Source organism: Mixia osmundae (assembly GCF_000708205.1).
Source record: "Mixia osmundae IAM 14324 unplaced genomic scaffold scaffold_2, whole genome shotgun sequence".
NCBI classification, from domain to species: domain Eukaryota; kingdom Fungi; phylum Basidiomycota; class Mixiomycetes; order Mixiales; family Mixiaceae; genus Mixia; species Mixia osmundae.
In genome coordinates, this window is record NW_014575562.1 from 1021687 (window position 1) to 1049176 (window position 27490).

At 55.7% G+C, this 27490-nt stretch overlaps 13 protein-coding genes across 13 annotated transcripts in view; 6 read left to right on the forward strand and 7 right to left on the reverse strand.

Annotated features, from left to right (window-relative positions):
- Positions 1–145: 145 nt before the first annotated feature.
- Positions 146–1532, forward strand: L969DRAFT_81432 (uncharacterized protein; the record flags this gene model as incomplete). The annotated part of the gene is made up of 4 exons (XM_014714715.1): positions 146–488; positions 547–602; positions 654–763; positions 824–1532. 4 exons carry the CDS (start codon positions 146–148, stop codon positions 1530–1532), a joined length of 1218 nt encoding a protein of 405 aa, XP_014570201.1.
- A 269-nt stretch (positions 1533–1801) lies between these two features.
- On the reverse strand, positions 1802–3669 carry L969DRAFT_92845 (uncharacterized protein; the record flags this gene model as incomplete). Its single annotated transcript, XM_014714716.1, has 8 exons — positions 1802–2193; positions 2247–2579; positions 2632–2775; positions 2833–2969; positions 3022–3083; positions 3144–3303; positions 3358–3448; positions 3510–3669. 8 exons carry the CDS (start codon positions 3667–3669, stop codon positions 1802–1804), a joined length of 1479 nt encoding a protein of 492 aa, XP_014570202.1.
- Positions 3670–3812: 143 nt separating this feature from the next.
- On the forward strand, positions 3813–5369 carry L969DRAFT_101813 (uncharacterized protein; the record flags this gene model as incomplete). Its single annotated transcript, XM_014714717.1, has 1 exon — positions 3813–5369. Exon 1 carries the CDS (start codon positions 3858–3860, stop codon positions 5367–5369), a length of 1512 nt encoding a protein of 503 aa, XP_014570203.1. The 5' UTR covers positions 3813–3857.
- Positions 5370–5460: 91 nt separating this feature from the next.
- On the reverse strand, positions 5461–7790 carry L969DRAFT_45461 (uncharacterized protein; the record flags this gene model as incomplete). Its single annotated transcript, XM_014714718.1, has 5 exons — positions 5461–6403; positions 6449–7086; positions 7137–7260; positions 7310–7368; positions 7413–7790. 5 exons carry the CDS (start codon positions 7788–7790, stop codon positions 5461–5463), a joined length of 2142 nt encoding a protein of 713 aa, XP_014570204.1.
- A 498-nt stretch (positions 7791–8288) lies between these two features.
- L969DRAFT_92848 (uncharacterized protein) lies at positions 8289–9712 on the forward strand (the record flags this gene model as incomplete). Its single annotated transcript, XM_014714719.1, has 9 exons — positions 8289–8348; positions 8397–8458; positions 8512–8627; positions 8685–8797; positions 8844–9160; positions 9209–9350; positions 9397–9491; positions 9541–9604; positions 9653–9712. The coding sequence occupies 9 exons, from the start codon at positions 8289–8291 to the stop codon at positions 9710–9712; spliced, it is 1029 nt and encodes a 342-aa protein (XP_014570205.1).
- Positions 9713–9862: 150 nt separating this feature from the next.
- On the reverse strand, positions 9863–11415 carry L969DRAFT_92849 (uncharacterized protein; the record flags this gene model as incomplete). The annotated part of the gene is made up of 7 exons (XM_014714720.1): positions 9863–9923; positions 9978–10141; positions 10198–10337; positions 10397–10512; positions 10564–10754; positions 10802–11183; positions 11234–11415. The coding sequence occupies 7 exons, from the start codon at positions 11413–11415 to the stop codon at positions 9863–9865; spliced, it is 1236 nt and encodes a 411-aa protein (XP_014570206.1).
- A 290-nt stretch (positions 11416–11705) lies between these two features.
- Positions 11706–13406, forward strand: L969DRAFT_45144 (uncharacterized protein; the record flags this gene model as incomplete). Its single annotated transcript, XM_014714721.1, has 5 exons — positions 11706–12553; positions 12599–12683; positions 12732–13164; positions 13212–13265; positions 13312–13406. The coding sequence occupies 5 exons, from the start codon at positions 11706–11708 to the stop codon at positions 13404–13406; spliced, it is 1515 nt and encodes a 504-aa protein (XP_014570207.1).
- An 8-nt stretch (positions 13407–13414) lies between these two features.
- Positions 13415–16018, reverse strand: L969DRAFT_45159 (uncharacterized protein; the record flags this gene model as incomplete). Its single annotated transcript, XM_014714722.1, has 7 exons — positions 13415–13635; positions 13689–13980; positions 14028–14576; positions 14624–15278; positions 15330–15429; positions 15485–15618; positions 15678–16018. 7 exons carry the CDS (start codon positions 16016–16018, stop codon positions 13415–13417), a joined length of 2292 nt encoding a protein of 763 aa, XP_014570208.1.
- A 256-nt stretch (positions 16019–16274) lies between these two features.
- Positions 16275–20256, forward strand: L969DRAFT_15649 (uncharacterized protein; the record flags this gene model as incomplete). Its single annotated transcript, XM_014714233.1, has 4 exons — positions 16275–17316; positions 17363–17550; positions 17604–19837; positions 19890–20256. 4 exons carry the CDS (start codon positions 16275–16277, stop codon positions 20254–20256), a joined length of 3831 nt encoding a protein of 1276 aa, XP_014569719.1.
- On the reverse strand, positions 20070–23452 carry L969DRAFT_615790 (uncharacterized protein; the record flags this gene model as incomplete). Its single annotated transcript, XM_014714723.1, has 4 exons — positions 20070–20808; positions 20857–22448; positions 22503–23021; positions 23339–23452. 4 exons carry the CDS (start codon positions 23450–23452, stop codon positions 20298–20300), a joined length of 2736 nt encoding a protein of 911 aa, XP_014570209.1. The 3' UTR covers positions 20070–20297.
- Positions 23453–23799: 347 nt separating this feature from the next.
- On the reverse strand, positions 23800–25931 carry L969DRAFT_92854 (uncharacterized protein; the record flags this gene model as incomplete). Its single annotated transcript, XM_014714724.1, has 7 exons — positions 23800–24170; positions 24220–24701; positions 24751–24859; positions 24906–24945; positions 25000–25367; positions 25421–25537; positions 25589–25931. The coding sequence occupies 7 exons, from the start codon at positions 25929–25931 to the stop codon at positions 23800–23802; spliced, it is 1830 nt and encodes a 609-aa protein (XP_014570210.1).
- Positions 25932–26112: 181 nt separating this feature from the next.
- On the forward strand, positions 26113–27188 carry L969DRAFT_71340 (uncharacterized protein; the record flags this gene model as incomplete). Its single annotated transcript, XM_014714725.1, has 7 exons — positions 26113–26285; positions 26337–26406; positions 26452–26524; positions 26575–26670; positions 26720–26860; positions 26909–27029; positions 27067–27188. Exons 1-7 carry the CDS (start codon positions 26156–26158, stop codon positions 27186–27188), a joined length of 753 nt encoding a protein of 250 aa, XP_014570211.1. The 5' UTR covers positions 26113–26155.
- A 72-nt stretch (positions 27189–27260) lies between these two features.
- The window catches only part of L969DRAFT_101823 (uncharacterized protein), a gene marked incomplete at its 3' end in the record, with an annotated part of 7542 nt that continues 7312 nt past the window's right edge, over positions 27261–27490 (reverse strand). The window contains exon 15 of the mRNA XM_014714726.1: positions 27261–27391. Coding sequence (XP_014570212.1) covers positions 27261–27391 — 131 coding nt within the window. The remainder of the gene's footprint in view (positions 27392–27490) is intronic.

The following is a 27490-nucleotide window of genomic DNA, read 5'->3' on the forward strand; positions in this document are numbered from 1 at the left end:
ACCCAGTATCTGTTCTGTCAGCGACGACAGGCATCAGTCTATGCATAGCTGGCTAGCACCTCTCTGACCGCGAAGTGATTGCAGTCTGTCGACCTAAGCACAAGGCCGTTTTAGAGGATAGATCATCAGCCACAACAAACGGATCATGTCCGGAGGCAATACACTGCCGTACATGCCAGCAGGCCTCGTTGGCGCTACGAGCTCTTCTGCGTCAGCCCCTGGCTCCCAGCGGCTGTCGCTGCGCAGCGGCTTGCCTTCGCCTGTCACCGCAACGACCGGTCAACAAAGTCATCAAGCCACAACAAGCTCTGCCGGACGTCCTGCCGTCTTCTCCCTCGATGACGAACCGAACCCGGGCGCATCCTTCGCTACGCCTTCTTCTCGATCGAGCATACCCAAGCGTGTTGGCGTCTGCAAGTTCTTCAACACACAGAAAGGCTTTGGCTTCATCAATGACTCTCGTCCCGAGGAGCTTGGCGGTCAAGAGGGTGCGCGGCTTTGAGCTGCCTTTGGTGCTCAGCTGATTCTCTAGCTCGTTCTCAACAGTCTTTGTCCACTATACGGCCATTCACGGCAAGGGCGGCTTCAAATCCTTGGCAGAAGTACGTTGCATGTTGAGAGTTAGGTCCTACTGCGCTGACTTCGATGCACAGGGCGAGGAGGTCGAATACGAGGTCAACGCAGGTCAAAAGGGCTTCACAGCAGCCAATGTTACCGGCCCCGGCGGTCGCCCTGTTCTGGGAGACCAGAAGCCGAAGCTCAGGTGAGTGCTTTCGTCTGGCTGGTCGTGATTCCGAAGCTTATCACGATCGGCCTCGCACAGACCTCAGCACATCTTCCCTGCCCCCTATGGCGCACTAGGCATCGGCTATGGCGATCCCTACTTCCAGGTCGCTCAGATGTATGGCCAGCCGGCCCCATACGGACAACAGTACATGTTCTTGCCCACACCGGCCGGTCAGCTGTCATTGGCGCAGCAGCAGCAACAGCTTTTGCTACAGCAGGCCAATCAGCTCAACTCCCTCGCTCAGCTGCAGCAACAGCAGCAACAGCAGCAGGCACCCTACAATACCCGCTTGCTTGCTACGCCAATCGGTGCACGTACGCCAGATCCTCTGGCAGGCCAGAGCTCGGCTACACTCGATGCATTCAACAATCCAGGCTATAATTCGGCTACGCTTGCAGACTTCAACAATCTAGCCTCGATGTACGGCGGCGTGGCCGGCTTGCCCAACCGTCAAATGCGTCCTGCCGAATTTGCTGGCTCGCCCATCGATGCTGCCGTCGGCTCACACATACGCGCGGGCAGCTCAAGCTTGGCCGTCGGTAGCTCTGCGCCTGCAGCTAGCAGTCCCATTGGCGCATCTCGACCCGGTCAGCCTGGATCTGGCGCGAATCGCAATGTAGGCGCACCCGGCAGCCAGCAGCAGCAGCAGCAGCAGCAGCAACAGCAGCAGCAGCTTCTGTTCGGTACACCTTCGCTCTTCCCGTCACCCTCTGGCGCACCCGCAAAGTCGCCAGCGTTCCGTTGATACACATGTGTACGACTACCCAAAACGAGCCGAGAGAGCTCGAAAGCCCTCATCCGTCGCAACCCGTAGATCAGCCGTAATGACGTTCGACGAGAATCTTTTACTCGCAATCGCATCTTTTACGCAAGATACCTAGTCTTGTAACTGTACTGCATAGAACGCGGAACTTGATCTTCACCCGACATGCTGACTGAACACGCACTCACATTTGCTTTGATGGGAACAACAACGAGGTAGCATGACATCCGCTTGGAGTGTTAAGGTGCCAGTCAGGGCTCTGGCGAAGGTGAGACAACGAACGCATTGCTGCGTGTCAATCGGCGTGATCTCGGCTGAGCGTCGAGCGATGAGCGAGCGGATCGAGTCGCAATTGTCTCGGTGTCGGCAGCGGGCTTCGTCGTCTCTGCCTCGGTTGAGGCATGAGCGCTGGGTTCTGATGAGGGTTCGGGAATCGTAGACGGGCCTGTTGCGGTCGAGGTGAAGTCATTGGCATTCTTCGAACCAGATGCAGCATTGGCAACCTCGCTCGCTGGTGTCTCTCGCCAGATGTGATTGAACTCTCGATTGTGAGCGTCCCTGGCCGTGGTGTCCTCGCCATAGTTGACCCACTGACGCGTGCAGAAGCGACCCTCTGTGCAATCAGGTCGAGCTAGCTCGCCGGCTGCCCTTGTCTCGTTAGACTGAGACATCTCAAAGGAAAGCGCTCAGACTGACCAGGAAGAAAGCGGATACGTTCGACGATCCACCAGTCGAAGAGACAGTCGTCCAGCAAGATGCGACGGCAAGGTTCGCAGACGACTTTGTCGACCGTCATGATGGGCGGGAGATTGTAATCACGCTGCAGAGCGTCACTGAGGCCGAGACCTTCCTTTCCGCGATCTCGGTGCACGTTGAGGATCTTGTACAAGAGGGGCGTGTACAAGTCGCGCGAGCCGGCAAATTGTTCGGCGCAATAGTTGCGAAGTAGACTGGCCTCATAAGGATTGAGAATGCGCGTGGAAGCGGGCGTGAACTCTGGTACGCCATAGGAGGAAGGCAGTGGATCAGCTGCACGGTCGTACAGTGAGCTCGCTACGGTCCGGTGGGTTGATCGACCCACCTGTCATGTCATCGAGACGACGTGGTTGCTCGTAAGCAGCGGGACAGTCTTGGTATGCGCCACACCAGGTCTCCTTGCAGATGGTGCAACGCCAACGGTCATTCGTTTCCTGGTCGTCACGATCAGGAAAATGATCTCCGCAGCCTTCTCGCGATTGTCAGCAAGAAAGGAAGCGAAGACCGTGCTCGCGCTTGCCTGCACAGGTGAGATGATCCGGAATGGGATCGCCATGATAATAGCGACGCTGATAGGGCAGGAGCTGGCGAGGATTGGGAATCGGTCGTGCACAGGTGTAGCCTGAGCGATTCGTATTGCCCGGAGCACAGCAAGGGCAAGGGCTGTGTGATCGTCTCGTGAGCGTGCTGCGCATGTTTGGCAGAGTGAGCTCACAAGACGAGGTCTTCATCCATGTCTGACTCATCGTCTTCATCTCGCGCCATCGTGGCAAAGATCTGTCGGTCAGACAAGCATCAACCAGCGTTCAGCGCCTCGCAAGTACAAAGCTGGCTCACTCGTTCGCCACGCTTGTAGATGGCTTTGGCTTGATCTCGCTCGCCGGTCGGGCGAGCTTTGGTAGGATCATACTCGATGAGTGCCTCGGTGAGCTGGTCTGCCATGCGAGACTCGGTGGCATGGGAGACATCGATGCGGCATTGAGGACAGGTAGCATGTCTGCTCGACTGGACTATCGGCGCCATAGCGGAGCGCAGAGCGTATTTGACTCACCCGAGCAGCCATGGCTTGAGACAAGCGCCGCAGAAGGTGTGCAGACATGGCATGAGCGACACTGCGTCAATGTAGCTGCCTTGGCACACGCCTACGACGGCCAGCACGTCAGACATGGCAAAAGTACAGCTGTGCAGCAGCCAGTGACTTGCCGCAGAGGAGTGAATCTTCGAGTGCGGTGATCAGTCGCTCCAGCTTGAGCTTGCGCTGCTCCTGTTCCTTGCGCTCTTCCTCCTCCCGACCGCCATCACCTTCACGGCTAGCCCGAGGTCGTTTGCGGCCTCTCTTGCCGACCTGACCGTCCGAGCCCATCCCTGGAGCGCTGTCGTCAGTCTTCATCAAGCATCAGCACGCTCGACGAACTCAGCCTCTGTCGTCCAGGCACAAGCGAGCTTATCGTCGGCCTGGCGCTGTCGTCGTCGACTGGCGATTTCCGACGCGAAACGTTAAAGTCTGTCGAGCAAGCAAGCCAGCAGGCCCCTCACGAGCCTCCACAGTCGATGACATCAGCCTACAATGACGCCATAGATCGCATAGCAGCCTTTGCCAAGCGCAGACACTGTGAGCTCGCCTCTCTGCCCACTATACCGCATCGAGACGAACTTGACCGGGCACTCTCTGGCTTGCTACGCAATGTCCCAATTGGGCCTGAGCCTCTCTCGGAAACGTTGGACTGCTTGCTCGGAAGTATTGTACCTGCACTCGCTCAAGGTCAAGCTGGACCGCGCTATTTTGGCTTTGTCACCGGTGGAACGACGGATGCAGCTCAGCTCGCCGACTTTCTCACCACCTTGCTCGACACCAATGCCGCAGTCAATCTGCCAGGCGCGAGCATTGCCACCTATGTAGAGGATCTGGCGCTGCGCTATGTGCTTCAGATGGTCGGACTGCCGCCTGACGTCTACCAAGGCATCCTCACAACGGGCGCAACATCGGCTAATATCCTCGGACTGGGCTGCGGACGCAACACGGTCATTCGACGCGTCAGAGCGAGCGAGGGTGAGTCAGACTGGGATGTATCACTTGACGGCCTCGGGGGTGTCGATGTCGATGTATTCTGTGCTGGCGCGCATGTGTCTGTACTCAAAGCGGCAGGCGTGCTCGGTATAGGTCGACGAAACTGTCACGATCTCACAAAAGACGGCACACCGGCTGATTTCGATCGCGCCAAACTCGAGACCAGGCTGAGAGAGAATGTCGAACGTCGAAGAGGAAGCATCGTCGTAGCCTCGGCCGGCGAGGTCAATACTGGCGCGTTCACAGACTTGTCGGGCTTATCCGAACTATGCCAAATGTACGGAGCTTGGTTCCACGTTGATGCAGCGTTCGGCTATCTAGCTTTGCTCCATCCTCTCTTCAAGCATCATCTTCGCGGGTTCAGCGATGCAGACTCTATCACGACAGATGCACACAAGCAGTTCAACGTGCCTTACGACTGTGGCGTGTTCTTCACCCGATCTAAGCGCATCCTGCTCGATCTCTGCGCTTCCGGACCGGCGGCGTATCTAGATGATATGCACATGACTTGCCACCCGATAGATGAGGATGAGACACTTATGGTGGCCAGAGCATTGTCTGCCAAACTGCCGTCGCCTCTCAATCTTGGCCTCGAGAACAGTCGGCGCTGTCGTGCTCTGCCGCTTTTTGCCTCCTTGACCTCTCTGGGTGTGCTTGGATACAGCGAGCTCGTCGAACGCCAGTGCGGCTTCGCCGCAGCAGTTGCCCATATGATCCGATCCGATTTCGCTAAAGAGCTTTACCTCATCAATAGCGATCAGGACATGTACATCATCGTGCTCTTCGCGCCTGCACGCACCTGCACAAATCCTCGGTACAGAGGCAAAGAGGGTAGCGGCAACTTCACCGACGACATCAATGCCACCCGAAAGCTCTACCTGACAAAGACAAACTGGAGAGGCACTCCGGCAATCAGATTGGCAGTCTCAAATTGGGCAACTAGCATGTCCGATCTCACCATCGTGCGACAAGTCTTCGAAAAGCTGTTGCTATAATCTAGATGCATATAGATGTATGAACATGCCTGAGAGAAAGTCCATCGTGAGATGCTGGCGCGTGCGCGCACAAGATAGACAAATGCCTTCTCTACCAGCTCTCCCATTGGTGGTTGGCGAGAGAAAGCAATCGATTGAAGCACTCGTCTCGTCGCTTGATAGCGGTCAGTAGCTTCGAGTTGCCTTGCTTATCGATGATGGCTAGACCATCGACAATGTCGAGATTGAGTGCATAAGACACTACGAGCTTGCTCTTCCAGCCAAGACCTCCGACTTTCTTGAGCTCCTGGATATCTGCGATGGGCAAGGTCCAGATGGCTTCTGCGCCAAGCGTAAACGTGTTGTAGAATGCGATGCAAGGTGGTGTAGAGGTTGTCTGTACATTGAGATGGCCGCGCTTGCCATGCAGACGTGCTTGGTAATAGGATGGCCCGTCGACGGGCTCGTCCATCGAGCTGAACAAGACACCGATCCTCCTCTTCGAGCTTTCCGAGCCTACAGTAGCCTTGACGCGATCTGCACCGAGGGCAGCGCCGACACCCGCTCGCGTGCTAGACTTGATAAAGCTGACGAGCTTGGATTGCTTCTTGGGTTTTGCGTCTGCTTTCTTATCTTGCTCGGTCTTCTCCTTGCCTTCTGGCGAATCGTGATCGAGTACTGCGCCTTTCTCATCGACGACTGGCGCAGGTGGTGGCACACCGCCGGCAGTGCCAGGAGGGGGTGGCAAAGGTGCTCTGTTACGCTCGGCGACGCGTAGCAGGGTGAGTGTCAATTGAGCATTGGTAGGTACGCCCTTGAGCAGCGAGTGACGGAGCTCGAGATACTTGGGCCAGTCTGGCACGCGCTCATTGAGTTCGTGCACACCACGGTCGATGGCGGGCTGGCCGAAGAAGGCAAAGCCGATGCCGAAAGTGGCCATTCGTACAGCGAGAGCCGAGGTCAGCAGGAAGCTCACGACTAGAATCGGCAGAAGAGCGGCTGCAAATTTGAGCCTGGCGGTATGCTGAGGGAACGGTTTGGTCGGCGAAAGAGCGCTGCTCGACGTCAGTACGTACTGCGGCAAGGTGGAAGAGACATACTTTGCAAATCGCTCCCAGCCGTCTGCAATATCACCGATAGCGTGCATGATGGGTCGCATCTTGGTCCACATAGCTTCTTGCACGGGTTCTTTCGTCTTATCGCTCTTCTTCGAGACTTTGTCGCCTTGCGCAATCTTCTTTGCATCTGTTGCGGCAGTCACATCGGTAATGTCTGGCAAAGTGTCTGGCTTCGCTTTCGGAGACTTTGAAGAGGTACTGGACGTGTCATCCATCTCTGCGACATGATCTTCCTGCGAGGCCGCGCCTTTGCCCACGGCAGATCCAACGGCAATAGCAGCAAACGAGTTGACGAAATTCGAGGCTTCTTGCTCGACCGCTTCGCCTTTGAATTCTTCGCTCGCGCCAGTCAGCGAGTCTTTTGAGCCAAGTTCGCCAGAGGCTGTCTGCTTGCGTTTGCCGGTAGATGCGTCAATGAGAGCCAGAGGTGCTGGCGGGAACAGGTATACACGCGCTGGTGGATGGACGATGAGGAGCAGCAACAGACATACAAAGAGAGGTCCAAGCTTTCCGAAGATCCAGGCAAAGGTGTAGGCTACGGCGAACGCAGTCGTCCTCCTCGGCTCTTGCCACGAGCGCAACCTTGCGATCTGTTTTGCAAAGGCTGTCATTCCAACAATCTGAGATCTTGCGTGAGATGATGGATGCAAGTCCGAGTTGAGGGACATACGACGGTCATGTAGAGACGCTCGATGGTCGCGCGTAGCTTGTCAGGCGAGAACTCCTCCTCGTCTGCGATATTGAGGTCAAGGCCTTGCATGGGGGGTGCCTCGAGCGCCTTGACGTGGTACATCCTAGTACTTCTGTCAGCACCGGTCGAGGTGTACAATGGAGCCAACACACTGCTTGTTGAAACGACGAAGCAAGATCCAGAGCTGGTCATTGCTGACGCCTGCGAGAGTCTTGAGCGCCAAGATCCTACAGTCGAAGCCAGCAAACCTTGTACAAGCGGAGCCGGAGCATCGACGTCAGGTTCCCAGCCCAGATCCTCGACGGGATCCGTCTTGGCAGCGATGACATCTTTCTCATCCTTGCCCTCTTGCGCTCGCTTCTCGGCCAGGTCGACATGCTCGTGGTCTTGCGATGCTCGTTTGGCATTGATGCCTTCTATGGAGGTCTTGATAGGCGCCGCTAGTCCGTCAGAATCTGCATGCTGTGAAATGTCCTGCTTGGGGGCGGTGGGCGCAGTCGGATGAGATTGGTCTGCCACCTGGGCCAGCGCTGCTAGTTGCGCAGACTCGCCAGGCACGTCATCTACATCCTTGACTCCGATAGCTCGCGCAAGCTTGATGTCACCAGGTTCGCCTGACTCGTGGCGGTCCATCGTCTCGGCTGGTGTACTCCAATCACGGCGCGCGTAGCAAAAGAGTCGACGAGTGTTCGACTATGACGTAATTGATTGTTCTTATCCTGGCGCGCCTTTGCGCATTGCACTCCATTCCCCTCCTCTGCGACGCTCTTCTTGTTTGGTACCTGGCGGTGCAAATGTCTCATCGAATCTCAGCAACCACTTTGCCCTATCTACCTCCGCGCCAACAGTACCCTTGCTCGCCATGGCCAAGCTCACTCTCATCGGCAGCCTGACGATTGCGAGCTGCTTCTTACCGGTGTATGGCCGGCTGAACCGACATGCTGAGCACCACAAAGCGCTGCAGCATCGCTCAGGCGTGCTCGACATACCCCTGCAAAAGCATTTCGATCCCCTCACGCTCGCTCAGAGGTGCGCCTCGAGGCAACAACTTGCACCTCTGACACGGGCTCATGCATGTGACAAGCTAGACAAGAGCACAGAGCGAATCGCCTTGCTATGTTCAGCACGACCATGTCCACCATCTCAGCGCCTTTGCAAAGCACTGACTTTTCGTACTACTCAATTCAAATGGTATCCCAACGTTTGCCCACCTGCGCTCAGACTGACGAGGCTGGATAGACGACCGGTACGAATCAGGGCGGCTCTCCTCAGACCTGGTCGCTCGTGGTTGATTCTGGATCGTGCGTCGCTTCATATTACCCATCGTTTGTGATACTTGAATGATCGCCCACAGTCCGGTCACGTTCATTGGCGCCAATGCAAAGAACGTCTACAAGCCCTCGCCCGCAGCAAAGACGGGCTTGCACGACTTTGTGGAGAATTTCGGCGACGGAACAGTCAGCGTGGCCGGTCAGCCCATCTTGGATCAGCCAATCCGATCTTGATCTTGATCTTGATGCAAAACAGGCTCGATGGCTCGCGACTGGAGTCAGATATCACCACAGCTCAACCTACTTTCTGGGTTTGCCGTAGTCGATGCGACAAGGTCGACCACTTTTGAGCAAGAAGTCGAGACAATGGCAAGTCTGCCCTTCGTGGTGCACAGCTGCGCTCAGACTTGCGCAGGACGGCATCTTCGCTCTTGCTCCTCACGAACTGCTCTCGATTGCACTCAAGAATGACACATTTCAGTCTTACATCGCAGGGCTCAAGGATGCCCATCTCATCCCAAAAGGATTGATGGCAATTGATTTGCGTCGCTCTACGAGCCAAAACGAATTGACGGGCAAGATGATCTTTGGAGGCTATGACACAACTGCTCTCTCGGCGCCGCTCATCTGGTCCGCCCGTCAAGACATTGCATCGAACCCCTATTGGGGCCTGAATATCGCGATACCTCAGCTGGGCCTCGCTCTCGATTCTGCAGACGGTCCTGCTCTCGTGTAGGTGACGGCTTCTTTTAGACACAGCAAGCTCAGGGTGGCATACAGAGACACGGGTACATCGCTTGCCTATATACCCGATGCGGCCTATCAGCGCTTCATTGGCTCCATCCCCGGTGCAGTCGATGATGCCACATCTGGCTCGGTTAAGATGCCACTCAACGCAGTCGTACCCGATCTGACCATCAAAGTGGGTTCTACACGCTTTTTGCGATGGACGGTTGACGCCTGGCCAGCTCGTTAATGGTAGCGTCGTCATTCCGGGCGCCCTACAGGTCATACCCGAAATGGAGAGGGACTTGCTAGGCTACTCGAAAGACTTCAAGTATTCGTGCGTGGGTGCGAGTGCTATAATCTCCTGGTTGACACGTAACAAACAGTATTTGGGCAAATGGACAAGGGGGTTCAGGCTCAATCGTATTGGGCATGAAAGCACTCGAGGCTGTCAGTTGCTTCCACCACCCAATGCTTTGAGCTGAGATGGAGCTACAGCTCTATCTTGTCTTCGACTGGGACGGAGGCCAGATCGGGCTTGCGCAGAAGAAGCTTTGATTCGTCCTGATATCTAATCATACTGTTCGCATCGCTTCCGATGGTGCTTGCGGGCAATGCACACATTCACATGCGCACAAGTCATGCAACCATGATGTAAGGACGCAAGGTTGCACCGACATCAAGTTGCATGCAGCCTGATGATGCGCACTATGAACTCTCCTTGTAAGCGAAGCCAATGCGGTCATAGACGCGATCAAAGACGACCGAGCTGTGGCAGAGTCAGTCGACATCTGTATACTTCAGATGAAGCCTGGCAACGCACAACTGTTCGATGAAGCGGGCACCCAGGGTGTAGCTGCCTTCAGAAGTCGATCCGCCGTCTGACCAAATCGACCAATCACGGTTGCGGTCAAGGCCAAGTCCGACGAGCTCGTATTCGGGTAGGAGCTGGGCTTCCGAGCCAAGTGCAAACGTATGCCCGGCGATCTGACATGGGGGTAAGATCAGCTATGTGTCGACCGACTTCCAGCCATTCGACTCACTTGGAAGTGCAGGACAGGCACCTGTGCGCCCTTGGGAACAGAGATCATACCAAGTTTTTCATCGATGACGGCGCCCTTGACAGTTCGAGCCCATGCCCTGAATGCAGACGTCTCGAGATAGCATAGCGTCGTGCCGGTGTCTTTCAACCGAGAAATCCCGTTGAGCATCAATGGACATCCTGACTTATCAGCAACATACCGACGTGCGCAATGGCGCCTGAAATACTGGAATGCGAGACGAGCAGACTTGGTATGCCGATGTGTACGCCCCAGTACGGGTATCCGCCAATGTCGACGCGAGGTGAGAAGACGTAGCTGCAGGGATGCCATCAGTCTGTGTCTGCTCGAGCGTATGCTTTCACCGGCCTGCCAAAATTATGCGATTTGTCGTAGCCCCCAAAGATGACTTCTCCGGAGACTTGGTTGGCAGCAGCAGCGCGCCACAGCAGAACGGTAACGATGTTGGCGTCGATGATCTTGTTCTTGACAAGCTCATCAGGATAGGTGACCCATCCCTTGCCAAGCTGTAGCTGAAGCATCGACGAGGGTGCCAGACCCTGAAATGAACATTAGCGATGTACAGGCTGAAATTGGGACGACTCACCAAGATGCCATCGGCGCGAGTGGCAGCCCAAAGCGATTTGGAGCTGGCGACACTAGCTGCACCAAAATGAGCTCGTACGCCCATACCGGGCACGAGCTCTGTATTGTCGAGCGTCATGATGCCGGTCGAGGACACCGATCCATCGCCATATGAGGCCGTGTAATGCGCGAGTCCGACCACGGCACTGTGACCGGGTCGATAAGCCTTTGCGGGGTTGATGCCGAGCAAGAGTAGCGCGCTGCCGGAATCTACAACGACGCTGAATGTCTGAGCAGACGCGCCGGAGCCGGTTGTGATATCGGCAGTGAAGAACGACCACCTGTGCGAGCTGATGTGTACGCCGGCCGCATCAGCAGCACGGGTCGCGAGAGAGCGCCGAACGCTGATCGATCGATCAGCTCATTGATGTTCATTCGATGATCGCAAACGGACCCGCGGCTGCCAATAGGTCGTACGACATGCGTCAACTTGACTGAAACAGTGCCAGCGCGTTTGGCATGCTCACGATGGCCTCCGTCGCGCTTGACATGATGTTGAAAGCGAGTGTGGTCGTCGGACAGGCTCGCTACCACGTACGAGGCCGCACAAGCAAGCACGATAGCCGTCGTCCTCATGTCTCGCTGCGGTAGAGAGGGCGGCGAGCGTCACGAGGAGCGGTTTGCGGGAGGTCTCTTGATACCATCCGGTGAGACATGTATGAGCAGTTGCTAGCTCGGAGTCAAGGCAGTGTTGCTGAGGTAGAGGTATGTATTGCGTTGCCGAGCCTCGACAGGAGGCCCGCCCGGCACAGCGGACGAGCGCTGAGCGCTGAAGCAGCGAGACCACACGACGACGCGCTAGGATCGATCGATAGGCTCCCCAGTGGGGCAAGGTCGACAAGGCCATGGCATGACTACGATTGCTCATGCGCAATGTCAGTCTGACTTCTCTTCATGCCGCTCAGCGCTTGCAAAGAATGAGTGTGGTGGCTGTCATCGGGACGACTGGCGTCGGCAAGTCGCAACTCGCCGTCGAGCTTGCGCAACGACTCGAAGCAGCAGAGATTATCAATTGCGACGCCATGCAGCTTTATGCTGGCCTTCCTCTGCTCACGAATAAAGCCACGCGAGCCGAGCAAGGCGGCATCAAGCATCACCTGCTCGGAGTGTGCGATCCGATGGCGCCAAAAGCGAACGAGTGGGATGTCAAGGATTACGTGCATGAGGCCACAAAGGTGGTCTCACAGCTCCACGACCAGCGTAAGACGCCTATACTTGTCGGTGGCACGACCTACTATCTTCAAAATCTGCTCTTCGCCGGTGGTCTTGCGCCTACCGCTTACGGCGGCATCTCCGGCGTTCGCGCACGATCAAAATGGCCGCCCATCTCGTCTGACAGAATAGACACGTCCGCATTCGCCGATGCGTCGCTCGCGGCTGATATACAGTCACTACCGAGTGACGAGCATGCCTTGCTCGCCATTTTGCCCGGTCTACCTCCCCTAAGCAGTCCTTTTTCATTTCCACCAGATTTTCCGGTACATCTCTTGCCGGAGCCATATCGCAAAGATTCGCTCAAGCTAGCCAACATGCTCAATGAGATCCTGCTCAAGCTAGATCCTGTCTCTGGTAACAAATGGCCGAAGAACGACGTCCGCAAGAATCGTCGCGCGCTCGAAATTTGTTTGGAAACCGGACTGCGGACTAGCGATGTGTACGCAATGCAGAAGCGTGAAACAGCCGCGGAGCTTCAGCCGTCCGGAGGTACCGCCAAGTGAGCAGCACTCACGTCTCTCGTATCTGGCTGAGAATTACGTAGGTATCGCAGCCTCATCTTATGGCTCTATTCTGAGCCCAAGGAGCTCGAGGCAAGACTGCTTGCGCGCGCCAACAAGATGGTTCAGGTATGCGCGCCTGTTCGTAGGCCTCCCTTCGCTCACAACGCGTCTCAGTCTGGGCTGCTCGGCGAGGTTGCTACCTTGAGACGAGCATTCGATCGCGCCGCATATCGACCATCTCTTGCAGCTATATCTAGTATACTGCGCGACGTCATCTCTCTGCGCTGGCAGTCTGCCTACAGGCGCTCAGAGATGTCCATACGAAGTCTCCTAGGCTTGTCCGTAGCGCCTGTCTCGATCGATTACAGCCGCGGCATTGCACAGAGCCTTGGCTTCAGGCCTTTCGATACTTACCTCAATCTCTTGCCTGGGCATACGGACGAGAAAGCGCTGGCGAAAGCAAATGAGCAGATGTTCTTCGGCACACGTCAGTATGCCCGGCGCCAGGTCAAGTGGATACGCAAGCAGCTTCTGCCGCTGATCGATCGAAATCAAGCGGCTCCAGACCGCGGCCATGACACCTTGATCTATGTCCTTGATGCCACAGGTGCGCATGGACTCGGAACTCACGAAATCCGCTCATGGTCGTCTCAGATCTTTCACAGTGGCAAGAGCGCGTCGCAGATCCAGCCATCGCGCTCACAAGAGGTATGCAATATCGTCTCCACATTGAACGAGCTAACAGATCGGACAGCTTTCCTGGACGAGCGCAACATGCCCAAGACAGATGAAGTTTCGTCGCGGGCGGGAGCGCTACTCGCACAGGCCGATCGAGCGCATGCGCCGTGAGGCGCTTGTCAAGCCTTGCCGTTCGGCTTCCGGGGATTCTTCTTGGCAAGCCGCTCACGAGTCTTTGCGATCAGCTCCTCGTCTTCTGCGTCATTGAACGTCACATCGCCATCCTCGGCATCGGACAGCTCGATGTCCGTGACACCGTCATCTTCCTCGCGCACTGCTGGCTTCTTGGAAGGTTTCGCTGGCTTGCCGACCTTGATCTTGGCAACAAAGAAGCCGTCCACTGCAAGTTCGTAGTCAGCTCGTGAATACATCATCACGACGGGCAAGACGCACTATTCTGCACATGCGGATAGAAGCGCCGCGTCAAAGCTAAGCTATTGTCGAAATGCTTGCCTTTGAAGCTCGTGTGTCCTTCTTTGCCGAATTCTAGCCCGGTCTCGACGAGCTTGACGTGTGCTCGTTTGCGCAGAGCGTAATCGACGACAGACTCGTTCTCGTCGACGGTGACGGAGCAGGTCGAGTAGACAATGTAGCCCCCTGTGGCCGAGTGAGGCGAGACAGAATCGATTGCAGACAGGATGAGCTGTTTCTGGAGATGAGTGAGCAGGATGAAGTCTCTTGCAGACTGCGCGGGCATGAGCCATAGTTGCTTGATAAGTCACGACGACTCACCTTGTTGACCTTGACGCTGGGATCCTTGCTGATGACGCCTGTACCAGAGCACGGAGCGTCGAGCAGCACGCGATCAAATCCGCCCATCACCTTCGGGAACTCCCTGCCGTCGTGATTACAAATGATGACGTTCTTACAGCCCATTCGAGCGACGTTGCCGGCCAGCGACTTTGTACGGTGTTTGTTCGAGTCATTTGCAAAGACGACGCCGGTGTTTTGCAGCATGGCAGCTAGGAAGGTCGTCTTGCCTCCTGGCGCTGCCGACATATCGAGCACGCGCTCGTTCGGCTGAGGAGCAAGTGCCATGACAGGCAAGAAAGAAGATGCTGCTTGGAGTATATAATGGCCTGCGAGATATTCTGGCGTCGCGCCGATAGGCACAGGGCTCTCAAAGACTTGCAGACCGACTTTTGTCCACTTGCCGATCGGCTCGAGGTTGACGCCTCGATTAATCAGCGACTGTGCGAGCTCTCTCCGTCTCGTCTTGAGCGTGTTTGCTCTGATCGTGATGGGACGGGGCGTATCGGAGGCATCTAAGAATGTGATCGCCTGGGATACGCGATCAGCCTTATTCGAATTGTGCGCTGGAAGCTTACCTCGTCTATCGGGAAGAGCTCTACAAGCTTCTCTGCGAGATAGCGGTTGTAGCCGTAGTACGCACACACATCGTTGATAAAGGCATCGTACACGTCTGCTCGTGACTTACCAGTCTTTGGGCCCAGCGCTTTCCAGTTTGACAAGGCCCTCGCGCCTGCCTGGAGTCTGACAGACACGGCTTGTACATCCGGTATATTCGCTGTCGCGCCGTCAAGAGCCAAATGCAGCGCGAGATCGTCTTCTTCTTCTTCTTCTTCTTCTTCGCCTTCTTCTCCACCTGCAGCCTCCTCTCTGAATGCATCATCCGATTCTTCCTCCACCTCTTCATCACCGTCTTCTGCACCGTTCGTCAGAGTGTCGTCCTCTTCCGAGGTGATACCAGACTGTGCATCATCGCCGCTAGCCAACGCAGTCTTGGCGGACACAAATGTCTGATTGCCGTCTTCCTCTACGTCATTGTCCGTCTCTTCGTCCTCGTCGGAAGCGTCAAGCTCTCCGATGCCCTCGAAACCCTCGTCCTCATCAGAGGCCTCCTCAAGCTGGCCCAGCACGGACGATGAGTGCTCGAGCAGATCTACTTCTGAGCCTAGATGCCGTCCGAGAGCCGACGACGGCGGCGGAGCGTTTGAACGCGCAGAAGGTGATTTGCTCGGTCTATGCATGCCGGTAAGCGCTAGGGGGACGAAGATCGGACTGGTAACTCACAGAGGTGTACGTGGTAGGCGCCCGTTGAGCGAGGTATTGTCAGCATCTGAGTCTGTCGCAATGCCGTCGACATCCCCAAACTCGTCCTCCAGGAGATCTGCTCATTTCTAGGCGGTAAGCCAACCTATGATCTCACTGACAGTCTTTGAGCTGACCTTCCATATCACTATCGTCGTTCTCGTCGCCGTCAGAGTCAGAGTCAGACACATCGGAGGCATCATCTCGTCTGAGTAAAGGTAGTGCGCCCGCCGAGGTTGAAGGCACGAGATCTGCAGGGTCGAACATGGCTCTGCAGCGTACAGCACCATATTCAGTATGCATGATGTTCCAGATCTCAACAGCCCCTACTCTCTTGCTGCCTGTAGCTTGGCGTCATCCTCGTCGTCACTGTGCTCGTCTTTGCTTGCACGCGCTGCAGGAGCCTTGCCTTTCGACTTGTTCGATGCAGACGGCACAATCCCATTGCTCTTGGATTTCTTGAGTCCGCTTCTGCCCGGACCGGGATTGACGATCTCCTGAGTACGCTTGCGCTTCTTCACAGCGTTCGGTCCAGAGAGAAAAGTGCTTGTTGTGGATGCAGCTGCAGCCGCACTGGCTGCCTTCTCCGGTCGAGGAATTATAGAGCGTAGGTGAGCAGGGAAGTCGGCCGCGTTGGGCGGGCCCTGCTTGTTGCGAGCCTTACGACCCATCTGAGCGTTCGCTGATGTTGCTCTGAGATTTTTGCGAGGAGCAGGGCAAGTCGCGCTCTAACGCGTCAAGAATATACTCGGGCCGACCATGCGCATCATTGGCGTAGCTGGGCCAGCCATTGTTCTGATGGGTGACGACGAGCCATCGAAGTCCCGTGCCAAGCACTGATCAGCGCAGAGCATACACATCTTGACGCACACAGGCATGCAACCCAATCATCCCAAGGCCTGCAACAATACGAGATAGAGGCGCGATATGCCAGCCCAGGCTTATCCGAGACGGAGGGTGTCCTACGCTCTGCCTATACCGGCCTCGCTCGAGGGGCTGCCCACGTACAGTCTACCTGAGCTGTCATGGCCTCGCAATGGCGATCCGAGGCCAGCAGTATACGATACAGAGCTCCAATCTTTCGTTAGATTACCCCGGCCTCGTCAAGCTCTTTCCACTGCGTCTCCCTCCAAACCTGAGTTTGGGCTGGGAGGCAGCTTAGGCCCACGCAAAGCGCTTACACCGCCCAGTGATCATCCTCGGCACTGTCTTGGCGTTCATGCGCTCGCGCTAGACTTGTCTACTGTCCTCTCTTCAAGCACAAAGTCAGATGCCGCAGAAGCCAGACCTGCCGGGCTGCTCTATTCCGGCGGTCGGGATGGTCTGATAGCCAGCTGGGAACTCGGCTTGCCCATGTGTAAGCGGAAGACGGCATACGGCCGTTCACGACGGCGTAGCGCGAGAGATAGTCGCGATCGGTTTCGCGAGCAAGATGAGGATCAGCGGGACGGCGACTCGGACGACAGCGACGCCGGACTACTCGGGAGGTCCGACTCGAGAGGGAGGGGCATAATGAGATCGAATTATGAAGTCCCGCCCTCACTGCGCCGGGGTAGCTCTGTCGAGCCAGATACGGTCGAGTCAGACTCGTTACGCGCCTCGTCTCAAAACGGGATACCTGACGCCTTGCCATTTGAACAATCGTGGCGTATAGATCTGTCTCGGTCGTCTCAGAAGCAGCCTGGTCCAGCCAGATTCAGACAATGTGTACAAAATCATACAGATTGGATAAACGACATAGTCCTGTGCAACTTCAACCGTACAGTCATCTCTGCCTCGTCAGATCGCACGATCCAGGCCTGGTCACCCCACGACCCAGAATCTGCGATGCAACCCGCCATCGTCGGCACGCATTCTGACTACGTGCGATGCCTAGCGCATGCGAGGATACCCGGCTTCGTTGCCAGTGCAGGCTTTGACCGCAAAGTCAAGCTATGGGATATACAGGAGGGTCGTAAGGATTCGCTGGGTATGCGTGCAGTCTCGAGCTGCGTGGCATACTGATATGCTCGCAGGTAAACCATTTGATCTACTCATGTCGGCTTACGCGCTCGCCGTCGATCCGACAGGCTCGGTCCTGGCAACAGGCTCACCTGTCAAAGTGATACAAATTTGGGATCCGCGGGCAGGATCGCAGATTGCGCGCCTTGTCGGTCATTCAGACAACGTTCGCGCGCTTCTTATCAGCGACGATGCGAAGCTGGTCCGTCTTTGCCCGCTTTACTGACACCTCGCTTACGCAGACCAATCTACCAGGTTTTGTCAGGTTCATCCGATGGCACAATCAAGCTTTGGTCGCTTGCCATGCAAAGGCCAATCTATACATTCAACCATCATGGCAGCTCGGTCTGGTCTTTGGCTTCGCAGCATCCCTCTCTATCCGTGTTCTATTCTGGCGATAAGTCAGGCAACATATGCAAGGTCGACAATGTCGGCTGCGCTGAAGAAGACGGAGATTGCGTGCTCATCGGGCGCGACGTTGAGACGAGGGGTGGGCGCGAAGAAGTAGCTGGCATATGCAGGATCGTTGTGGCGGACGACAGCTACGTTTGGACTTCGTCTACGCATGTCAGACCCAGCATCAAGCGATGGCGCGATGGCGAGACTTCGTCTCTTGACCAGGACCGCAGCGCTAGAGGGCAGAACGCATCTACAGCTCTCTCGACTGACGAGACCCCAATCCTCGCAGATCCTGCATTCCCCATTCCAGTACGGCGGAACAGACCCCTCTCGCTGAGCTCTATGCATGAGCGGCCATCAGTAAGTTTTGCTCCCAATGCGCCAAGGCCGAGGAGCGTGCGGACCATTGAGGATCGCGCGGACGCGCCATACGCGAGTCGTATACCCCTCAAAGCGCCAGACGATGCCTTCATAGGTGGTCGAGCGGGCGCCAGTACAGATCTGCTCGGCTCGTCCTTGCGTGCCATCCACTCAAACAGTTCGGTATTGAGTGGCTTTGGACTTCGTGCAAGCAGTCAGCAAGCGGGTTATGGTCAATTTGGCTATCCCCAAAGCCCGCCAACGCTGCCAGATCATTCCAGCAACACGCACGAAGAGACTCATGATCCTGTCTTTGCACGTGCGTTGCAGGAGTATCTCATGCGAGAATCGGCGGACCAAGCGACGCCCTTACGCGCGCAGCCGGACGATGTCATCGCTGGCAAAGAAGGCCTGATACAGATCCAGCTACTCAATGATCGTCGACACGTCCTCACTGCTAGCACGGTCGGAGACATCCTATTATGGGATATCGTAGAACTCTGCTGCGTCGGCCGTATCAGCAAAGACCAATCAATACTCGACGCGCCGCTCAAGGAAGCCATCGAATTGGTACGCTCTCGTATAGAAGGCGATGGCACAATCACGAATTGGTGCACTGTCGAAGTCAATACCGGAACAGTCCATGTGCATCTCGACGAGTCTCGCTGCTTCGAAGCAGAAGTATACGCGGATGAGATGGGTCTGGAAGAGTTTGCACGTGACAAAGAAGATCATCGCTTTAACTACGGCCGTCTAGTGCTGCGGAACCTGTTCATCGCTTTCGTCGAGCACGAAATCCGCCTGAGATCCGTCCAAGCAGCTCCCATCACGCAAACGCCGGCTACACCGAGGTTACATCGTGGCTCGGTGCCGATGTTCCTCTCACTCGATAGTGCCAAGCAGGTCGATAGATCCGAGCCGCTTTGCGTACGACGTTTAATGCAAGACGGAGGTACAGCATTACAGACGCCTGACGCAGGCGCTGCACTGGCTACACCCGCACCAACGCCTGCCTTACCACCCGCGGGTGTAGCCAGCATGTCGAGGTCAGGAAGCAACGATCCGTATGGCCAGCGACGCCGCTCTGCGATGGCGGAAGCCCCGAGGGACCGGCAGATGTCAACTGGTGACTACTTCAACTATACTACCCACAAAACAGTGCCTGCACCTGTCACGCCGAGCGCGCCGCCCAACCCTGTGACGCCATCGGAAGCACTCTCTTCTCCAAAGCCCGACGCGTCGCCATCCACATTTCGTGGCAGGCTCAAAGTGTTCGGCAAGAGCAAGAAGTCGGTCGATATATCAGAGGCCACGACGCCGACACCGAATGACAACGGACAGGCAAGAGCGCTCGAGAAGCCATCGGAGCCAGCTTGGGCAGCACAAATGATACCAACCGACCGACATCAAGTCGAATTCCTTTCGACGCTATTCAAGGAAGCCTTCAATCCTTGTCCAGAAGTGGACGCACCACTGCTCGCTGTTCCTGCGGATGTTCAAATTCTCATATTTGAAGAGACGTCAGACATGGAGACATGGCGCTTGACCTTCAGGCGACCTCAGGGAAAGCTGAGCACTGAGACCGAACTGCTCGAGATGCTGCTGCCTCCATGGACGCTCGATTATCTCTTGGCAAACCGGCACGTCGTCAAGGAGCCTGTGAAGATTCCGTTTGTCTTGATGCCCTACCGTGACGACGAGACAGAGAGTCTGCCAGAATTGCCAAACGGGTGAGTCACCGACGTAAGCGCTTCCTTGATAGAGTTGACACTTGCGAGGCAGTAATGCGCGCTTGAGCGCTAGTCGGGTGCTTCGTGTCCGCAAGATTCTCAACTACATCTCCGAGCGTCTGGAGTCGCCCGGTACGAGCGGCACGACGCCGGGCAGTATTGCATCGGGCTCCCTAGGATCGACTCAATCTAGCCGGGTCGACCTCACGAAAACATCGCGCACCTCAAGCGAAGCCTCCCGCACCCAATCAGGTGCAGAAGGAAACGACGGAGTACAAAGCCAGCCGCATAATGGTCTTGAGGTGCTTTGCAGCGGCAAGGTCGTCCCTTATACCGCGACTCTCGGCGCAGTCAGAGCATTTTTCCAGAAGCAACCTGGCGATGTCGTGTTGTATTATAGAAGGCAGCAAATTGCATGAAGCAGTCGATGGTAATCCCTGTGTGCCCTTACAACAAGAAATCAAGCACTTGCGTCTATTGGTGTATCACGAGGCAATGATGCTTCTTCGGCCTGCTGCTGCCGAAACAGCGCTGCTTTGCGAGACGTGCCATGCTGAAGCTCTGTGCTTTCCATACCCATGCGGCGGTCCCAGTCTGCGACTGTAGCATCGTTTTGACGCTTAACGATGAGCTGCCAGCCGGCCTGAGCCTGGGGCGGTATATATATCGGCCTCTGAGGTGGAAATGCCTCCGGCCTAGCGTCGGCGTTTTGCTCGAGATAAGTTTTGAGTGGCACGAAGCCTCGGCGGCGTTCCAGATATGTGACCGTGCGTGAGTCTCGCGAGAAGAAGAGCATCGTGAATGTATGATTAATGGGCGGTATGGCTTCGGCTTCCTGGACCTTACCCTCGCGAGTCAGGTCTGCAATCAGAGCTTCGCGGTCCGCGAGACACTTGCGCACGAGCTTCTCGATGAGCATCGTTGCGCTATGGAAAGAATCGCCTGTCGCCCAGGGTATCGAGACGGCAACACTGTGTCAGTGTTAGACCAGTCATACGCCTTCGGTGCAGTAAACTCACAAGATAGTGCCATAGGTAATGTCCCATTCGCCCTGATTGAATCCGATCAGATCACGGTCAGGTCGAACGTAGAGTGTTCCCTCGTAAGGCAAGGCTTCATTCTCGCCGCCTTTGTTGCGGCCTGTCTTGCGAGGATTGCGCCGAGACCAGCGCAAGCCGAGATACCTTCGCCTACGTTCGGCAGACTCGATATCGATGCGCAAGGTCGTCGAGACATGTTTCCAGCCTTCTGTAGCCATCATGTCCACTTCTTCGAATGTCGTCGCCTTTGCTAAGCCTGATTCGAGCATTTCTGGCACTGCCAGTGCTGCCCAAAGAGCTTGTTTGAAAATGCGTTGGCATTTGTCGAGAAGATAGTCATGATCACGGGGATGCTGCAGAAGATGGTTGACGGGCAGAATATCATAGTCGATGTCGGTCATGTGCGCATAGCGCTGATGACCGAGAAGACAGGTCTTCTTGCCTGGAGTGAAGAGTTCTTTGGCTCGCCATCTGCCACTCCTACTCGCGCCCCCTCCTCCTCCACAATCCGAGCAGCGCTGATAAAGCGACCGACAGCGTGTGCAAATTGTCTCGAGGGTAAACGTGATACTTTCGCCGTTCTCCTTGTACAAGCAACCTTGACCGATAGCGCGGGTGCACACATCGCAGCTAAGCTTCTCCTTTGAGCCATTTGTCCGCTTGCTCTTCTTCTTCGTCGACGATCGTGAACCAGTGACAAGGGGCACATCATCCTTGTGTTTCGCGAAGTGATGCGGCTGCAGCTCATCGCGCGCGAGAGGAGCCTCGGGCTCTGCTGGGGTATCTGCAGGCGTGTCGCCTGGTGAAAGGCAGGCCGAGCAACAGTAATCATTCTGAAAGGGCGCTGATATGTCTGCTGCAGTGCCGCGTATCAACAGAGAGCAGAAGCCCACGCCGCACGCCAGGCAAGAGATATTGATCTCTCTGGTGGGCAGACGTCCTTTGCCTTTGCGAGACATGTCTCCCTGAGTCTCCATCCCCTTTGCAGAGGGAGGTCTCGGCGAAGCTGCTGCGCTAGCAAGGGCCGACAATCGAGCTGTCTCTGCTTGGAAATTGGCTTCGAATCTCGCCGACTGACTGCGCTCATCGAACCGATGCCATGGCGTCGGCGACATTTCATGGGTTGGTCGCGTCAGATTATGTACAGGCAAGCCTCTACTGACGGGAGGGTAATGATATGGCTGCGGCGAGGCTTCGTAAGACAGCTGAGGTGGCAACGTCGGGCCTTGTGGCACGCCATATTGCGCATAGCGTTGGGCAAAGGGACTATGGGATGACAGAGATGGGAGCTCTTCGGTGTCTTTTATCCTCTGGATGACTTGCGGGTAGGGATCATAGTCACTAGATCGCGGGCGTAGCAGCCCATTCGAGCGGCCGCTCGTGGGCCGCTGGTTGCCATAAACATGTTCGTGTGAGTCCATCGCATTCTGCCGATCAGTATTGGCAAAATGATGTTGCAGTAGCGACGTATGCGCATAAGGAGGATCCGCGCGAATCAGTGCGGGCGGATAATAGGCTTGCTCGAGACGCGAGCTCTGAGGCGCATAGTCAAGTGGGACGGCATCGGAGAACTGCTCAGCCCATCAGCGTTTGGTAGCGCAGACTGTTTAAGCAATGAGACTGACGCTCAGTCTGCGGTTCGGCGTGGATGCATCAGAATGACTTGTGTCGGCCGAGGATGTTTGGGCGTAAGAGGCGGCTGACGAGCCAGCATTAACGCTCAGGGCCCAGTCGTCTGACACTACGTGGGCGCCATACGGAGCTGGCACATGCGTTGTAGGCCCGTACGACGTAACGTGTGGATCCAATGCCGCTGCATCATGAACAAACAAGTCCGCTGGGCGTTCAGCTCTCGGGTCTGGAGGGAGGACATGACCGCCCTGGAGGTTCAGGCTGCCATAGTGCTGCAAGTAGACATCGTCCGGGTGCGCTAGCCATGACTTGGCAGCGTGCGCATGCTGCTCCATTTCATTACCAGCTGAGTTCGTGGACCGCTCCTTAGTCCTAATTCGGGATCGGCCCAGTGATGGCGTAGCCGTGATTGAGCTCTGCTGCGCACTCAACGTGCCGGCCGCCGGCTGCCGTGCAGACAATGATTGCACAGCGAACACGAGCCAATGGACAATCTGATTGAGCTCTGCTCCCTGCCAAAATGAAGTTGACACGCTGACAATTCTTCGCGGGAAGCTGGATGACTTTGGATTTGACCGGCTCGAAAACGAAAGACGGCTTCCCGGTCGACATCAGCTGGTCCTGTCAACGCGATGTCCCTCATGGTTTGGCCATCGAACAAATTCCCCATTCCCCCTCGCTACGAGCAGGTGATCGACTTCCTGCGAAACATGCCTCGACGTCAACAAGGGCGTCCTGGCGCTCGCTCGCAAGATGTGCCGCCATCGTTCGCACGAACGGTTGTCTTGATCCTGCAGCTGCTCTAGCTCTTACAGAGTGCAAGGCATACTTCATTCGCAAGACGAACGACGTCGTCATTTCTCAGCAACTGCTCGATCGATGCATCGCAAGGGTCCTCGATGGTGCGCAAAGGATCGCAGGCATGCTCGTATCCCGAAGTCATCCGCAGAAATATCAATGGCGAGCTCACGCAGAACGTCTACAGGATCGCACCTTCTTGCCATTGACGGGCACTTTGAGACGCAATCAAGCTGCTCTAGCAGAAGTCACGAAGAGTGTCTCTATATCGCTGCGCTGATAGAAACGACCTCATGACAAACGGGTGCCCGCCTGTTTGGCAAGGGCCTATTGTATGAAGAATGGCATTGCCGTCCGACCCAGTCCACCACTGCTGAGGCATGACTTAGCGCGCAGCTCACTGGCTGCTATTGCAATCAGATGACTTATACAAAATTATCAGCCCCTCACTACCCGTGTGCTATCCCAATTTTGCCAAATGTAAGAGAATATTTACAGAGCAGAAGGAGCAGTCGATCTCTCCTCGGTGAAGATGCCATGCGGCTTCTCATTCGGGAAAGTGGCTTGTTGTGCATGTTCATTGCCGCCAAGGTCGCTATTTGAGCTCTCGGACGGCTTCTCGACGGCATTATCGGCCAGATGAGCCTGGAGCCTCGGATCGTCAGTCTCTGCAAGGTGAGCTTCGAGGATCGCGTCTTCGTGTACAGGCGGTCCTTGGTAGTGCTTTCTGCCCCAGATGCCGTACCAAGCCGCGGAGATGAGGACCACACCGATGAGCACAGCGCTTGCGTAATTGATATACGCAGCCGTGATGGGGATATACGACGGCATACAGAACAGAGGCACTGCTAGGATACTCCAAGCTGATGGCACATCATGAGCAAGCATTTGTGATCACAGACAGGGACATACCGATAGCGACCACATTGGCGACGAAACCGACCGAGCCCCAATAGTATTTGCCAGCCCTGATCTGTTGCCGGCCCTCGGCGAAGGAGACGATGATCGGCACCGCGTAAGAGATCGTCAGTAGGATGACGCCACTGCCTGAGAAAGCATTGAAAGCAGCATAGGAGCCAAAGTAGATGGCGCCCAGGCCGATTTGAATGGCCATCGACAGCATCATCGCATTGAGTGGGACGTCTAGAGACTTGTTGCAGTTGCCCCACCATCTGCTGCCTGGGATAGCGCCGTCTCTCGAGAAGGCCCACGTGCAGCGAGAAGCGGCGGTGGTACAGGCCACACCACAGAGGAGGCCAAGGACAAGCAGAGGGACGAGCAAGCCGAACGCGCCGCCAGAGGAGCCTACTGCCGACTTCAGGATCGCAGGGACTGGTTGTCCAGAGGGCAAAGCGACGAGGTATGCCAGATCAGGCAGAACGAACAGCAGCGGTCTGCGATAATGTCAGTCATACCCTGTTCAAGGGCCCGCACAAAGCTTACAGCAGGAAAAGAACACCAAAGATGCCGTTGACAAAGACAGTGGCGAGCATTGCCTTTGGTACCTGAGTTTCCGGCTTGGCGACCTCTTCGCACATGCTCACGATCATGCCTGGTGAAGGGTCAGCGGACATCACAGTGCACGTCATGGAACTTACCAGTCGATGACGTCGCATAAGCAGCCTGCAAGAGCCCGATCTGTTATCACGCATATGTCAGCAAGCGTGCGTTGGGAAGCAAACCAGAACGAGCCATAAAGGACCATCCCCGCGGCCAGCCAGAATTGGATGGATCGAAATTGGTGAACACATATTTCGCGTTGTGCCGTCCCTCCTTGGCGAGGACGAGGACGACGATGAGGATGGCGATGATGCCAGCAAAATTCCAAAAGATCGCAAATGTGTCCAAGAGCGGCAAAAAGCGATTGCCGAAAGCTGAGATAGCGTTGCAGAGCAAAGTGATGCCTAGGAAGACCAGGAAGACCTGATATGCCTCTGCTGCGAATATTCCTACGCCAGGGGAGCTTTCGAATAAATTGATCGATGCGACGAGGAAGAGCGTCGTTCCGAAATTGACGGCTAGCGTGATCGTGATATTGCCGGCGACAAATGCATAGCCACCTATGGCCGAGTCAGACATCCGTCTGTGGCAGAAACACGCAAGCCTGACGCACAGATGTAGGACGCAATCTTGCGGTAACGCTTGGGAGCAAGCATGAATGTGAAGAAATAGACGCCTGATGCGCTGGGATAGACCGAGCAGATCTCACCAAGACTGAGTGCAACGCATGCTGCTCGAGGCATGAGCATTGGCAAGCTTTATTATATGCAGATCGACCGACCGATGACAAAAGTCAAGCCGACCCATCCCCAGATGACATTCGCCGGTCCGCCGCCGAGGAGAGAGTAGTACATCGTCGTAGCGAGACCGTACGGAATGGACGCTAGCACTGAGCACATGAAGACGACCTGAAGGGTCGATCGGTTGCGAATGAGCACTGGCTGGTAGCCCATTCTCAATAATGCGGCGTCTGCCGATTCCTCCTCCGTCACAGTCACACCATCGCGGCCACCATTGTGCAGCTCGTGTCTTGGAAATTCATCCTTCTTCTCGCTTGACGGCCTGGATTCCATGATGGGTTCCTTCGACACTGGAGCTTGCTGATGGAAATCTGTTGTTGCCATCTCGCCCTATGACCGACGAGCACAGGCAAGGTGAAAAGGGCGGAGGAAGAATTGTTGGCTCTGGATATGGCCGGCGCTCTACGCATTCCAGATTGACGGGAAGGCATCCGATCTTATGTGATCGGATCGATAAGAGCCAGCTGACCGTGGATCATCAAGATTATCAGCGCGCTTGCTCCGACTTCGCCCCCGCCGTGTGGTTTTGGCAGGCGATCTGGGACTGCATGTGCACGATAGAGCGATGGGAGCCGACCTTTCTCTATCCTGGCAGACCACCACATGAGCTCATCGCGCTGATCATTCTCAACACACCCATCACTGACACTGCGACCTTTCGTCAAATCTGGTTTAAAGGTGCTCCTCTCGACCTTTGTCGATACAGCCAGAGCCTGATAGACCCCACAGCCAGCTACAGAGTCTGTGCAGATGGTGGCGCAAACCGTTTGCTCGCCGCCTCCGAGGCAATGCGCCAATCGTGAGCGGCAGGCTAGTGACGCGCCACATGCTCAAGAAGAGGCAGCTTCGTACCCGATCTGATCAAAGGAGACTTGGACTCTATAAGGCCGGATATAAAGCGGCATTTCGAGCAGTTGGTATGTCAAATCAACACGCACGACTCGTCGACTGAGCAATGGGCCTGCAGGGCGTGCCTATCGTCGAAGATCCTGACCAATACGCAACGGATCTCGGCAAATGCGTCAAAGCAGTCGCAGAGCAAGACGCTGCAAAGCGCACAGAGGTATGTGTCAACTTGGCCAGCTCGTCACAAACTGAGCTCTTGTGAAAAGCATGTTATCGTCATTCTCGGTGGACTGCAAGGCCGGCTCGATCAAACCATGCACACTTTGCATGCCATTACCAAGCTTGCGAAGACTCGGAAGCGCGTCTGGGTCGTCAGTGAAGAGTCTCTCGCCTGCGTGCTCGACAAGGTGAGCAGCAAAGACAGTCCCCTGGATTTCTGTGGACACAATGATTAGGGTGAACACGAGCTTGTCATCGATCAGCACATACTTGGGCCGACCTGCGGGCTCCTGCCGATAGGTACAGATTCTGCACTTGTCACAACCAAGGGCCTCGAATGGAATCTCAGTAAAGCTAGTGCAGGAACAATAAGTCCCGCGGCTGATGTGGGTAGCAGGCGATACAGAGACAAGCATGAGCACGATGGTCTCCACGTCTAATCACATCGTCTCAGATCTCGTACAGGTGACAACAAACAGACTGATAGTGTGGACTTGCGCCATATTGGCTTCGTGAACGTTGTGCGGTATATGCGAATACATCGAGGCGTTTAGAAGCAGGCCGGTATAAGTGAGCTCTCGGGTGGTATCAAGTCTGCAGAGCGTCAATGCTGCATGACGTTGCTTCTANCTTTGGTCGAGGTGATTGCTTCTGAGAGCTATTGATGGCTTGTTGAAGAGCATCCAGACTTCTAGACAGCTCAACAAGCTTGATCGACCCTTTGAATACATCGAGGCGTTTAGAAGCAGGCCGGTATAAGTGAGCTCTCGGGTGGTATCAAGTCTGCAGAGCGTCAATGCTGCATGACGTTGCTTCTA